The sequence below is a fragment of the Ahaetulla prasina genome, chromosome 4 (genome assembly GCF_028640845.1).
Source record: "Ahaetulla prasina isolate Xishuangbanna chromosome 4, ASM2864084v1, whole genome shotgun sequence".
NCBI lineage: Eukaryota > Metazoa > Chordata > Lepidosauria > Squamata > Colubridae > Ahaetulla > Ahaetulla prasina.
In genome coordinates, this window is record NC_080542.1 from 74,191,090 (window position 1) to 74,206,710 (window position 15,621).

General features: G+C 39.0%; 1 protein-coding gene across 1 annotated transcript; it reads left to right on the top strand.

The window, feature by feature from the left end:
* The first annotated feature begins 7,589 nt into the window (after positions 1-7,589).
* Positions 7,590-15,107, top strand: RP9 (RP9 pre-mRNA splicing factor). The gene is made up of 6 exons (XM_058183891.1): positions 7,590-7,902; positions 9,749-9,779; positions 10,502-10,631; positions 12,237-12,328; positions 14,451-14,512; positions 14,875-15,107. Exons 1-6 carry the CDS (start codon positions 7,718-7,720, stop codon positions 15,059-15,061), a joined length of 687 nt encoding a protein of 228 aa, XP_058039874.1. The 5' UTR covers positions 7,590-7,717; the 3' UTR covers positions 15,062-15,107.
* Positions 15,108-15,621: the final 514 nt, after the last annotated feature.

Below are 15,621 nucleotides of genomic sequence, written 5' to 3' on the forward strand. Positions count from 1 at the left end.
GGGACAAGCAGGGGGAATGGAGGTACCTAGCCACCATCCAGAGCCTGTTGGTCAAGCAACTGATTTGAGGAGTGGAGCCAGTCTGCAGATTTAAGCCGCGGTTGAAGACCATAGTCCAAATGCCATGGCCACCTCCAGCTTGTTGGAGCCCATGTTTAGTTCTGGAAGCCCGAGCAGCGAGCCCACCTCCTCAGCCAATGGCAATGCTAAGTCCAGAATCAAGGCGGAGACCCCACCATCAGCAGTGAGTGGTGAGCCCAGTGGAACACACTGTTTTCACCTGGGTGGGCTGGATATTAGCCATGGCCTTACTGCCCTGGCGCCGGTTGGTTTCATGGGCAATGGGCACCCCTTCCTCCTCCACCAATAGACCCTCCACCAATAGACCCTCCACCAATGAAAGCCACCTTTGACAGGGATCCAGAGAAGTTAGTGTTCTTCCTGACCACTGGGCCACAGATGTGGCAATGAGTGCACACATGCCCACATCCCCACCTGCACAGGGGAGCATGTATGCACTCGCTCAATTTGCACATATGCAGAACCATCTCTTCCCCACCACCATCTGCAAAACCAAAAAAAATTGGGATCTCTGGTCTAAGCGGTTTTACAGAGTCAGCATTTTGCTTCCAAAAATCTGGGTACTCATTTTACCAAGCTCAGAAGGATGTAAGGCTGAGAATCTCCAGCTGGTCAGAATCGAACTCCTAGCAGAATTAGCCTGCAATACTGCATTCTAACCACTGCCCCACCACAGCTAAGTCAGTACATGGTAGGTCTAGTTTTGGCTTAGCCTATTCTGTAAATTTGGCTACTATAGCTTGTAAATTGTGGTTAAGCAAATCTTAGCTTACTGTATCCAATCTGATATTTTTGTAAATTTCATTTATTAGGCTAAAATAATGGAAGAAAAGAAGGTCCACAAGTAGACTGTCACAGTGACTGCCAAGCTTCATGGAAAAATGTTAGTTTATTTGAGACTCACCCAGCACATATTCAAAGAATTGAGCATGATTCATAATATAGAAAAAAAGCATGATACAATACCCATGCATCTCTTGCAATGTGATAGATAGAAGAATGAACTCTGAACACAGAATAGCTAAGCCACACCCAGACTAAAGGTGGCTCACATGGCTCTCACAACAAACCCTGTGTCTCAGTCAAAAAACAGTTCCCATTGGCTGGATCATTGCCATGCCTATTCCAGTTCATAAATTCTTTATACACTGACACTCCACCCTTTATGACTGGAATAGACATAAAATCAAATTATTTACTATTTTTTGTTGTTGTTTACATTTATACCCCGCCCTTCTCCGAAGACTCAGGGCGGCTTACAATGTATAAGGCAATAGTCTCATTCTATTTGTATATATTTTTTTTTACAAAGTCAACTTATTGCCCCCCCAACAATCTGGGTCCTCATTTTACCTACCTTATAAAGGGTGGAAGGCTGAGTCAACCTTGGGCCGGGCTCGAACCTGCAGTAATTGCAGGCTCTGTGTTCTAATAACAGGCTTCTCTACTGCCTGAGCTATCCCGGCCCCTATTCTTCCCATGGTGCACTCCACCCAATGGCTTGGTCATTACATCTGCTAGATCAGGGGTGTCAAACTCACGTCCTCACGGTGGCATCACGTGACATAGCAGACTTTGTCCTCCTTCACTAATCCAAGCAGGAGTGGGGCCAGCACATGACACATCCAGTCCAGGGGCTGCATATTTGACACCCCTGTGCTAGATTGTCTTCTGAAGAACAGTGAAGCAAGTGAATTAGTTTACTTTTGATAGCTTCTATTTTTTACTCTGTCACCTGTTGCCATTTCAGTGCAAGCCGCATTATCTTCAAACAGATACAGCTTCATTAACTTCTATGTTTAACAGCTGTAGGTACCAAGTTACTTCTGAACAAAGTTCAGATAGAGCAAAAAATTCTACCTCCGCAGTAGAAATGGCTCCAGTAGTTGGTTTTTGGGACTTCCATCCAATTAAAGCTCCTCCAATTAATACCACAATTCCAGAATTGGATTTTATGGTTTGCACATCATTGATATAATCACTGTGAACATAACATTTTAACTTTAAATCTTCAGAGACCTGTATTTGACGACCTAAATTCACAGTTCTCTTCAAATACATGGGAATTCTTTTTACACCCATCCAATGTAACTGTGTTGATGCAGCAGTAAAGCAATTTAAGATGCTTACTGCACAAGCTGTGTCTGGTCTGGACCACTGTGACAGGTATAGCAAATACATCTCTTGATCACAGGCTTCACTTTTGTTCTCACCCAAATTGTTGCGAAAATCTGTGCTCATAGGTTTGGAGCAGAATTAAAATCCTTCATGTTATATCTCTCCAACAGCTGTTTAATTTTCCTTCTTTGACTGAGAACATAACCACCTTTCTGTTTTTTGTATCTCTATACCAAGATAGTTTTGTATTTCACCCAAATTTTTCAATTCAAACTTTCTCCAACTGATTAGCAAATTCCTTTACCTGTATCAGATCTTTTGCAATAAAAGCAAAGATCAGCCACAAGTGCTAATAATTGACAATCCCACCATGTAACCTTGCAGTATATATGCAACCATCAGCCTTGTAACTCTTGAACCCAAGACCCTTCAATGCCGTATCTAAACAGATGTTCCAGTTTCTGGCTGATTGCTTCAGCCCATAAATGGCCTTGTTCAGTTTATATAGTGTCAGGCTTTTTACTTTCATACCCTGGTGCTTGAACCATTAAATTTCTTCCTCTAATTCTGCACTGAGGAATGCTGTAGTTATATCAAAGTGCCAAATTTTATGGCCACATGCCACTGCCAACACTAGTGCCAACCTTATAGATTCACTTTTTACCGTTGGTGCAAACGCCTCATCATAGTGTGCATTTTTCTTTTGAAAAAAACCTTGTGTCACTAATCTTGCTTTATATTGGACTTCATTGTTGGGTAATACTTTCTTTTTGTATATCCATTTACATCCTACAGCTTTGTAACTTTGTGGCAAAGTCATAGATTCAGTCATGGATTTCATTTCCTTGTCTATGGCTTTTTTCTACTTCACTTGCTCAACTTTGGGTAGTGCCAATACTTCCTGATAGTTTCTTGGCTCATACCACACATTACACACCTTTACTTTACTAGTAGAATATCTGTCAGATGGAATCCCTTTGTTCCATCGCTCTGATCTGCATGGCATTGACTGCTCTTGTGTGTCAACCCTTTCTTGTTTCGTATCAGTCATAATCTCTTTTTCTTGTCCTTTTTCAGCTTCTTCTCCCTGAACACTGATACCATCACTAAGTGAGTCACCATCATTAAGAGTATCATCTGCCCCAATTTTGCTCTGCAAACCTAGCAGACCTGGAAATCACTATCCTTCTGCTCCCATCACTAAAGCGATAGCTCTTTGAACCAGGCTCATAACCCATATACCTGAGCTTTCTAGCTTTTGGTTGTCCTTTTCTCCTGATTGCCTTTGGAATATTCACCCGTGCATTGTTTCCAAATACCCTTAAATGTGCCAGAGATGGCTTTCTCCCATATAGCACAGTATATGGAGTATCATTAATAGAAGAACTCCACAGGCTATTGACTAAATAATTAGCAGTCAACATGGCTTCTCCCCAATAAGACTTGCTCAGACCAGAATCCTTCAGCAATGAGTCTTTCATTGTTCGTAAGACTCCATTCCATTTTTCAACTACACCATTCTCAGCTGCTGTGTAAGGATTAGTGTGTTTATGTCTTATTCCTAACTGCCCCAACCACTGTTGAAAACTTGCTGACATGAATTCTGAACCTGTCAGTTTGCAGCTGGCATACCTGTTGTCTATATGTTCTTTCTACGAAGCTTAATTGCTTGAATTTCTGTAGCACCTCTATTTTACTGTTTAGCAAACAGCAGAACCCAAATCTGCTGTAATCATCTACAATGACCAGTACATACCTTGCTACTCCCAAACTGGCTTGCATTGGGCCAACCAAATCTGCAGGTATTAGCTGTAGAGCTCTTGTTGTCTGCCTTGTGTTGTCTTGATTACTGGGAATGCCTTGGACTTCGATGATTTATATGCTGCACAATCTGTCTTCACCCTTACACCTTCTCCAAACTGTTGCCTCTTGTGCAACACTCTGAAGCTGGCATGTCCAGGCTTTCTGTGCAAGAGATAAATGCATAAATCATGTTGTGCCACATTTCCAAAAGTTTGGGCACATTGAACCTTTTGTCCTTGCAACACATAAAGATTATCCTGTTTTATGCCCTGTGCACATAACCATTTCTTTTTATGAGACTTCTCCCATCTACAAATGTGTTCTCAAACCCTTGTTTGTCTAGACTGGAGACATTCAGTAAAATTATGCTCCATTTCAGGCACACATAATATAGTCTGAAACTTTTTCTCCAGACATGGAATCAGCACACTGCCTTTTCCTATAAGTTTAGCCTTCTGGCCGTTTGCTAAGGCTATTGCATCTCATCCAGCTGGATCCAATCTGAAAAACAACTTATTAATAATTGTTTGACTAGCCCCACTATAACTGTTATAGCCCCACTATAACCATATAACTGTAACTAACCATAAGAAAGGCTGAGCACCAAAGAATCGAGACCTTTGAACTCTGGTGCTGGAGAAGACTCCTGCGAGTCCCTTGGACTGCAAGGCAAACAAACAAGTCAGTCTTAGAGGAGATCATCCCTGACTGCTCTTTAGAAGGCCAGATCCTGAAGATGAAACTGAAATACTTTGGCCACCTAATGAGAAAGAAGGACTCACTGGAGAAGAGCCTAATGCTGGTAAAGATTGAGGGCAAAAGAAGGGGACGACAGAGAACGAGGTGGCTGGATGGAGTCACTGAAGCAGTAGGCATGAATTTAAATGGATTCCAGAGGATGGTAGAGGACAGAAAGGCCTGGAGGAATGTTGTCCATGGGATTGCGATGGGTCGGACACGACTTCGCAACAACAGCCCCACTATCTATTAACCATTTGTCTCTGCTATTACAATAGCTAAGTTTTGCAAAAGCAGCTTGTCCATTTGTTTGTTTTCTTCCTTGTAAACAGCCTTTCTTTAAACGAGTTTTATCCTCAAAGATAAAACATCTTCATTTTTCCTGCTCCTTCTTCTTGGGAATTCTTTGTTGGGATGTAATCTGATCTCTTCTGTTGCTCTTTTCTCTGTAGACATCCAGTCTGTTGCTTTGCTCTCTCTGCTCCTTGGACCCCCGACTCAGGAATTTCTCCTCATAGTTTCTTCTAAAATGGTGTTTTTGTTCTTCAGAAATCAAACAGGCTTTAAGGAGTTCCATATGTAATTTGTGTTCTGGTTTATATTCAAAAATGGCTGAAACAATGCCCCACGTTTCATCAAGACTATTTAATATCAACAGGACTTTCTGAGATTCAGGTATTTGCATTCTACACTGTTCTAATTCAACAAAAAATGTTTGCATGTGCAGCAGATGCTTTTCTACACTCTCTTGTGGCAGCAGCTGGGCTATGTACAATTGTCCCAATAATTGCACAATGTTGCATGCTGACGCACTCACATGTACACCTTTCAATTTCAGCCAAACCTCCTTTGCAGTTTTTAAATCAGCTACATTTAAGAATTGTTCATCTTCCAAACTTAAAATGATTTAAGCCAGTGCCTTATCAAACGGCTGTTGATCTGCAGCTGCTAATGGCCCCTGGATGGATTAATGATAATATCTCAGAGCTCCTTAGCCTTCAGGAAGCATTCCATTTTTGCAGCTCAAATAAGATAATTCTTCTGTTCCAACTGAGGAAGAGAGCTCTCCTTGAAATCAACAGCCCTCCTGCAAGCCTTCTCTGCCTTGTTACCTTTTGTTTATAACTCAGCAGTCTCTCAGCTTGATTACAGTTCTATGTTGAGCCTTGTTGGAAGAAACGTCCATCTGGATTCAGTTTCAGGTGGGGAGAAAGACACTGGAAACATGGTGGCTGTTTGGAAAGATGGTTTTTAATGGTGGATAGGACCACATGGCTTGAGATCCTGGGCACAAGGGCACATGGCGTATATTTATACACTCTCTTGGGCCCTGCCTTAGAGTGTCCTGTTCCTGTACAAGAAATGTATCCCGTTGGCTGTCAGACTCCCAGGAGGCGGATCTTACTTAACTTTGTAGGCTGTCTGTGTTCCAGGCTTGGTTGAGTCTTGCTGGGTGATGTAATCTTCCCAGATGCCATGTGGTGAGATAGGTAGAGGGCTAATCCTATCATGTCCTGAGGGCCATGTCTTAATCCCATCACCCTGGAGCTGAAGGGGGGGCAGGGAGCTATAGGAAGCTGCTTTGTCTTTAAAAGCATATTTCTTCTTTTCTCATACAGAGAAATATAATATTCTGCCTTTTTAATATTTCCTAGAATATTTCATTCTTCTAGGAGGGGGTGGGTGCTAACTTCCTACAATCTCAATCTTTTTTCTTCAGTTTGATTGTGTGCATGGCCTGGCTGGTTAAAATCTGGGCCCATAACCTGTTCGTTTATTTGAGAATCACCCAGCACATATTCAAAGAATTGAGCAGGATTCAAATATAGAAAAAACTTCTTTATCTACAAAATACAAAAACATGATACAAACAATACCCATGCATCTCTTGCAAAGTGGTAGAGAGAAGAGTGAACTCTGAACATAGAATAGGTAACCCACATCCAGACTGAAGCCAGCTCACATGGCTCTCACAGCAAATCCTGTGGAGAAATGACTTTGCATACCTCAAAGTAAAGCTTGGTAAAGAGGTAAATAAATATGGGCTTCGACCCTGGAGCTGGCAGAGGGATAAACCAGTTTCCAAAAGGAAGTAATGTCTCCTATATCAGTAGTCCTACCCAAATCCCGGGCATGTTTCCTGGAAGTTGCCACCATTGGATCCAGAACTCTAATTATTATATTATGAGGGGTTAAAGCAGCTTAGCAGGCAACGCTTTCTCCCAAAAAGACTTTTCAAATCCCAGTTAACTGCAAAGCGATGTTGTAAATACTCCGGTTTTCCCTTCCCTTTGGCCCCGCCCGGAGAGGAGTAAAGCTTCCGCGATCCCTTGGTCAAAAGGCTGGAATGGAATGGAATGGAATGGAATGGAATGGAATAGAATAGAATAGAATAGATTTTTTTATTGGCCAGGTGTGATTGGACACACAAGGAATTTTTCTTGGTGCATACCAAATCAGTATAAATAAAAAATACGTTCATCAAGAATCATAAGGTACAACACTTAATGATAGTCACAGGGTACAAATAAGCAATCAGGAAACAATCAGTATCAATATAAATTGTAAGGATACTAGCAACAGTTAGTCATACAGTCATAAGTGGAAGTAGATGGGTGATGGGAACGATAAGAAGATTAATAGTAGTGCAGATTTAGTAAATAGTTTGACAGTGTTGAGGGAATTTTATATATATGTGTGTGTGTGTGTGTGTGTGTGTGTTTGTTTGTGTGTGTGTGTATATATAATATATATAGTTATAGATGTATGTGTGTGTGTGTGTGTGTGTATGTCACACACACACACAAAGTATAAGAAGAGAAGGGGGCGCTGCCTCGAGAGAGGTAGCCCCGCTAGTTGAAGGAAGTGCCTGTTTCCACTTCGACCTGGAAGTGAACGGAGGCATCGGTCGAGCGGAGTCCAAGGCCGGTTTGGGAGCCCGATCGCCTGCCTCGGTTCTGCTACCGTCAGTGCGGCCATGTCCCAAGGAGGCAGGCAGGAAGAGGCAGGAGCAGGCGGCAGCCTCCGGAGCCATCGGAGTTCCAGCGAATCGCTGCCCAGCTGCAGCTCCCAGACAAACCATAAAGGGCAGGATCGGAAGGAGCAAAAGAGAAATAAGCGGGTGGTGCAACAAATCCAACAGATCCAACATCTGGAGTCCTTGTAAGCAGATCCTCTTCGTCGGTCCCTTCACTTGTTTATTTCCTCCTTCCCCAAGATCTCCTCTACCCCGTGACCGTTAGCAGCACGCAAACCTGTAACGTTGCGAGGGTATCCTTTTTAATCCGGTGCACAATTACAGCTGGGTTGTTGAGGAGGTCGCCATAGACTGAGAGACAAAGGTTGGTGGTGAGGATTGTGTTCTATCCTGTTTCCACTGAACCCACATCGCTGTGGATTCTCAATCAAGGTTGTCCATCTAGTTTCTTAAGAAAAAGCATGAGACTCACCTGCAACTAGCAGCCCATCAACATCTTAGTGCCCACTTCAAGTTAACTAACCACTTTTGATCACCATGAATTGCAGACATAGGTAGAAGAACACAGGAAAAATAACTATTGCTGGATGGCTCAAACAAGCAAAAGTGAATAATCCAGATCCCTAAAGGACCTAAAAATTCCTGAAGACACACAACAAAGAAACCTGAAAAGCAACCCCACCCCCAAAATACCATAATCATTCACATACTGACTGAATCAATGGTGTCCATAAAGTACTACTCTGGTAGCTACTTGAAAGAATATTTGAATCAAGAATTGTGCTAAATTACTATTGTTCAGTTTTAAACTCTGTTCATTTGTCTAAATCTTTCATAAAGATATCCATATTGGCAACAGTTACTGACCTTGTGCTAAGGAATTTTATTTCTTAATTCTATGCTGTGTGAAATAAATCTCTTCTCTGCCACTCAGCACATTAGGCAATGACTGCAGATTTTAGAGTTTTGAGAAGAAATGCTCTGCTGTCCAGTGTTTTCATAGTACACACATTTTTATGTATTTTTATTATATTTGTTTCTTACTCATAGATCAAAATGTTCCATAATACCCTTGTTGGGCTCATTTTATTGTTCTATTATGAAAGCAGATGGGATCAACACTTTTTAAAAGCAATTTTGTGAATAGAAGTGCTGTATGCCAATCAGTTCTGGTCCCAGCTGTGTGCAAATCCTTACATATCAGCTGTTTGATAAAGTGCTGCCATTCTGAAAGTCTATAGAGATTCTCAGTCATCCAGGTCATGGTTGTCCCAATGATGTTTTTTCAACTGGCCTTTTTTGTTTTTTCTTTTGAAAACATTTCATTTCTAATCCAAGAAACTTCTTCAGCTCTGACAGGATAGTGGGGAATAGATTTATATTCCTTGCAGACAGCTGTCCATTCCTTCCATTACCCACTATCCTGTCAGAGCTGAAGAAGCTTCTTGGATGAGAAACGAAGAAGAAAGAAAAGAAAAAACAAGGAAGTCCAGGTACCTCCTGAAAAAGCACCTTTGGGACAGTGCTGCCATTCTGCTTTTGTTTTCAATTTATCTTATTAAGATATAGTATTCATTACCCAGAGAATCGTGGCAAGCATTTCAAACCTTATACAGGAAATAATAAATTACATAGGTAAATAAAAATCTTGTGACTTTATCAATTGTGCCAATGAGAAGAAACAAACTGTTTTTTTTCCTTTTAAAGGCAGTTACAGTCCAAGAAAAAAACTAATATGTTTCTGACAGATTGTTGATGAGGAATAAGGACTGGGAGTTGTCATTATGAACATGTCATCTAGAGAGAACTCTTTACATGATTGAAACTACTCATTTTCTGTTTCATTACAATGACACATTCTTAAATGGAGTCATTTTCCAAAATTGTTCATATTATTTGCCAAGTAAGGCAAATAAAAAAACCCTTTTAAAGAAAGTAAAGAAATTTTTGTGGCAACTAAAGAAATCATCATTGCTTAATTTTTTTAAATAAGAAAAATTACTAAAGATATATTTTCAATCTATTTTTCAGCTATGAGAAACTTCCTCCAGGGCTAATTAAGGTAGGTGAGAGGGCTATTCAAGATAAATACAACAGCTATAATGTAAATGTTCTTCAAATTATCACTAAATATGCTATGTCAGTGATTCCCAAAGTGTGAGCCGCGGCTCCCCAGGGAGCCGCGCTATCGTCATGGGGGCGCCGCGGAATATCTGCACCCGCTGGGTCTGGCGCTGATGCGCCATTTCTGGGGCGTCTGGTGCGCATGCACAGTTGCAGGTCGGATTTCCAGGGGAGCCGCGGGCGAAAAAGATTGGGAACCTCTGTGCTATGTGGTTGCATATGCTCTGAGATCCATTTTTGCCTACAGAACTGTTAGTGCTTACTTTTCCACCTTAGTTTGAAGTAAAATACATCCATCAGATTTCATTTAAAACATCACTGGGCAACCTTTTTAATATAGAATGCCGTATTTGATTCTATATTGCATTAGAGTAGTTCAGCTGTCTGGACAGCTTCAGGTTCAAACAAATACAATTAATAGCATACGTATACATGTCCATTCAAGAGGCGATTTAATAGTATTCAGGATCTTGTTGCAAGTAGGTACTTTTCTGCTACTATTTTCTTCTACTTTTCCGCAATCCTGTGTTAACAAGTCAGCTTCCAGGAAGTATGAGTTCTAGCCATGATTGCAAATTACAACTCTGTGTCTACAGAAAAATATCTTGCCCAGTTACTTATCTTTATAGCTTTAGTGGATTTCTTTTCTTTCTGTTGTAGGAAAATGAGACTAAACCAGAAGACTGCATTCCTGATGTACCTGGCAATGAAAACGCACGAGAATTCTTAGCACATGCTCCAACCAAAGGATTATGGATGCCTTTAGGAAAAGAGGTCAAAGTTATGCAATGTAAGTGGAGCATCTTGATTTTGGAGGTTCTATAATAAATCCAACAATAGGGTTAGTTGGTGAGAATAGGAGAGAAAATCTTTTCTGTTTCAGTTAGCACTTTTCCTAAGTGGAGATAATTAATTTATAAATGCTTTTTGCTTTATGATATATATTTTTATACTGGTCTTTTTCAAAAAGACCAGTAAAAAGATCTTTTTCAAAAAGATTGTAGCTTTAATTCTTAATATTAACTGCATTTCCAATATACTCTTTATCAGTGCTTTCATGAATAGAATAACTTAAAATATTCATAGCATTTAAGGAAAGGAGAGAATAAAGGGCAAAAAAACATGCATTGACAAATCAGAAATACTAACTTAGAAACAGTATAAATGCTCAGAATCTGCATTCAGTTGGTGCAAGCAGATGGATAAGTTTGGAAGCTGAAAATCTATGAGGATTCCACATGGCATCTTTATAATAAATTGATTTATACTCAAATACAGTAGGACAGTTGAAGAAAAAAATTATCAAAGAAGTATCCTTGGAAACTGTTGGTTACTGCATGCTATTTTTAAATAGATATGTAGGATTATGCTATGAATACCCAATCCTATTTGGATACAAAGAATGTGCTAGTGCTATCACTAGAAGGAGTAATCTTATGTTTGTGTGGGATGCTTAATTCAGCTACTTTCCCATAAAAAATTTTAAGCAGAAAAATGTCTGTTAGTTTTTAGTGTTATGGCAATCTGATAACTCAAACACTGGAACATATTTTTCCCATAATTGCTTAGACCAAAGGCCAATGAGGTACATCCAGGAAACTTGTAAACAAGACATGAAATTAATAAACATCTTTCACTGCTACACGTCAAGTATTTAAGTTATAGCAGTTATAATTCCAAGAACAGTATATAACTACCAACGTTGCAGAATAGCTGTATATTGCATACATTTGTCTAACCGTCTTTGAAAGCTATCCTTGATAACAACCAGGAGTTCTGATGATAACAAATTCCACAATGTTATTAAGTAATTATACATTAAGGAAAAAGTTAATATTTTTTACAAATTTACTTATCAGTACAGAGATTCATAGCAATTCATTTGTCAGGGTTCTGACCGATGCCCGAGAATAGGTTCATTTTCTCATCTCCCTTGCCTATGGCAACTCAAGAGCAGGGATGCTTTGCGAGTTGACATCATTTTTGTGGGTACCTTCTGACATTGCTAGAAACATCTCCATATTTTCCATGCCATACATTAATTTGTATTCTTCCATTGTGTTTCCTATTAGTTACCTCAAGTTAAGGGTCCAAGTTTCTTTAGATCCTGAATCATTTTAGTCACATACCTCTGGAACTGGGAGCCTAATCAAAACAAATCAGTCTTGAGGTGGACTGGTATAAAGATACAAATGTGAACTAAGTTCTGCAGACCTTCCATATCTTGTCTTCTTCCCTTAGAAATCAAGAGGACAGTGCTTTATAATTACATGAGAATAAATAAATAATTGGCTTTGATTTTACAATATTGGGTGTGTCTATGTGCACACTTTTGTAAAAAAATGTTCTGGGTAGAATATGATTTTTCAATGTTAATCTCTTTCTCTCTCTTAAGGCTGGAGATGTAAACGATATGGACACCGAACAGGAGATAAAGAATGTCCTTTCTTCATTAAAGGCAACCAAAAATTAGAACAATTCAGAGTGGTGAGTACTGTAAATTGTGACATCATTTACTCTAAATCAGGGGTGTCAAAGTGACAGCCCGTGGCCTGGATGCATCACATATAGTTCATCTCATCCCAGCTCCGTGAAGGAGGAAAACATTGCAATATGTCATATGACAGCTATGTGACGCCGTGAATTTGACACCCATGCTCTAAATTATCATGTGAGAAGACTGTTAAATTAAGATATCTGATTTTTCGATAATGTTAATTCTAGATAATGTTAACACAATTCTGTAAAATACGATATGCTAATATTAATCTTTCATATAGCACTTTTCTAGGAATAAAGTGGAGGCAGTTTCAGCAGAGAATAAATTGAAGTTAATTTATCTCTCTGCCACTTCGTCTTGGCCAAGCACTACATGTTCAGGATCATCCCAAGACATGTTGTTTTGGGGAAAAAATACTAAATATATAGGTAGCTTGCTCGGGCAGAAACATTATTGAGATATGCCCTGTAGCTACAATAATTGCTCATGCGAGTGATCCTCAACCTCCATGGGGCCATGAAGGCTTGAAGAAATGTTATGATTTAAATCTTGAGTTAAATCTTGGTGGTCCATGGCCACAAAAGGTATTTAAAGGGGGTCTATGGTAAAGAAACGTTTAAGAACCACCGGATTATGTTGTTATTCCCCTCTACTTGCCTTTCCCCACCTAGCACTTAGGACTACTGCATGCCTTGCATCAAAATCCATAAAAGGGAGAATAAAAGTATTTTATTAGGGCTGGGTATGCTTTGAAACAAATTCAGAAGAAGGGCTTCAAGCCTCAGATAGAGCAGCATGTTTCCAAAAAATTGTTATGCTGTTTAATTGAATTTCAGAGAAGTGTAGTGCTTTTATAAGTCCTGAAGAACTTTGAATTTGTTTCAGAGCAAACATGGTCCTATTACTTATGTACTATTCATTTCATTACTTATCCTCAAATTAGCCTATGCAAATAAATCCCTCTGGGTTTTATACAGATTCCATACCAAAAGCCGAGAGGGCAAATTGTATTAAACACAGGTGATTAGATAAGTATGTATTGATAAAGTATTTGGCTACTTATGCATTTAGAATTGTTGTATACATTAGAGATATAAATTCTGTATCCAGTCATTTTGAACTAACTGCAAGTTAGAAAATGGAAGTAAACATTTTAAAATTAATCGTATAAAAATATTGCAACTGTTAACATGCTTTGAAGTCCATTCTTTTACATCCTTACATTTTAGTTTTGGTATTGTAGTTTAAAAATTTAGGAATAATGCTGAAAATGACACATTTGGTTTCCTTTTGGTTGTCCAGTTTATTATACATGGGATATAGCAGTTTAAGATTTGATTCCAAAACAGAAGTTCAAAGGAGGATAGGTGCAACTGGATAATAGAAAATGGGTTTAACAAACTGTTAATGCATATAAAAGAAGCAGGGTTTGAATTTTATCAAACTGAGAATTTTTACCTGAGTTAATCCTATGATTGGGAAAAACTAAGCTGATCCATAAACTATATTTAAAAATAAGATATCAAATATAATCTGTCCCTAGCAACCTGCATGAACCAAAAGAGTGTAGATATAAAACAATTACTACATGGGACAATTCTCCAGAATAGGCTGACAAAATTGTTTTGCTTGTGTCCATAGACTGATGGGGAGGACGTGATAGGCAGCCTTGACTAGCAATCTATACCATGCTATTTTGAGAACTCCAGAGCTTCTGCAAAAGTTGCCAGTGACTCTTTCCAACAACATTTGGTAATGTGATTTGCCATCACAATTTGGGTCAGTAGGGTTAGAAGTTTTAATGTTTTTTCATCTTTGTTAACACTTGTTATGTTTGTATCCCACCCATAGTACCCTACACAGTATCCTACATGGGATTCAAGTGACAATCTTGATTAGGAAAAAGGTTGTCATGTAGAAAATGCCATTGGGGTTTTTTTGTACATAAATTGTTTAGAACAACCTTCTAAACCCTTCAGATATATTTGGATTACAAGTCCCAGGATTCTCAAGGGAATTTCAATCCAACTCCATCTGGAGGGCATTCATTAAGAATTTAAAAAGTAAGAAATTATTTGGTTGGACATGAAGCTTTCTTTCCTCTCTAAGGCACATGAAGACCCTATGTATGATATAATAAGAGAAAATAAACGCTATGAAAAAGATATGAGGTAAGCTTGGATCTCTTTTAAACAATTATGATGAAAATGCTGATAGCAATACTTCACAAATTTCCAAATATTTTATGACCATTATAAGAAAGCTCATATAGTTCCCAAGTTTGTAGTTGAGAGATAGTGACTTGCCAGAGTGAGAATGCTCCGTGAGATGTGAATCAAGAAATTACCAGCCATCTGTTATGACTACTTCATTTCACATTTTTCTGCAAAGAAAAAAACAGTGATTTCTTAATTATAAAGAATCCCTTTTATTTCTAATGTAATAGTTCCAGTTTTTGTTTTAAAGTGATATCCAAGGAAAATGAAACCTGCCCAAGCAAATATCATTTGACATTGTCTGTTTATGTGCTTAGGATAGAACAGTTAAAACGGTTGCTGGAAGACTCCACATCAGATGAAGACAGCAGCAGTGACAGTTCCAGTTCTTCAGAGAGTCAAGTGAAGCACAAAAAGAAGAAGAAGAAAAAGGAAAAGAAGAAAAAAAAGAAAAAGAGAAAATGCCGATCTTCTAAATCAAACAAGAAGTCTGAATCAGATTGAGGAGATGGTTGCCTTTATGTCAATAAATTGTAAAAGATCCAAAGAACATGCCTTCATTTCTGTTTTACCTGCATTCTCTTCCTTTCTTGTGTTGGAATACAAAAACAACAAAACAAGTTTATTTTGTATCTGTATGAGATGCTGCTAAAGAAAACTGCTTTTATGTATAGTCTGACTTGAATGCATGCACAGACTCTTTATAGCTATTTTTGTAAAAGATCCCTCCACCCTTTTTTAGCCTACTAAGACTTTAATAATCAATCAGTGCAGGAAAGGGGAAACTACCAATAGAGAAGTTTCAAACTACCAATAGGGAAGTTCCAAAAATAACTCCCAAGATATACGCAAATATCTTTTCATCAAAGCTTTGTAACATTTAGCCAAAAGGATTCCTTTAGTACCATGTCGCCAGAGTGTTTGCAATATGGCAGAAGTCTCAGCCTTTACTGAAAGAAGTTTAATGATAGTATGCAGAGGTAAATAAATTATAAAGGGGCATGGTATGGGCTTCATGGAAGTTGTATTGTGCTCCATCCCTTTGTATAAAGCTACATTTTGTA

Coding starts and splice junctions, on each gene's coding strand:
- RP9 (XM_058183891.1), top strand. CDS start 7,718: ATGTCCCAAGGAGGCAGGCAGGAAGAGGCAGGAGCAGGCGGCAGCCTC. Junction 10,632..12,236: donor AGAGGTCAAAGTTATGCAAT/GTAAGTGGAGCA, acceptor CTCTCTCTTAAG/GCTGGAGATGTAAACGATAT. Junction 14,513..14,874: donor CGCTATGAAAAAGATATGAG/GTAAGCTTGGAT, acceptor TTATGTGCTTAG/GATAGAACAGTTAAAACGGT.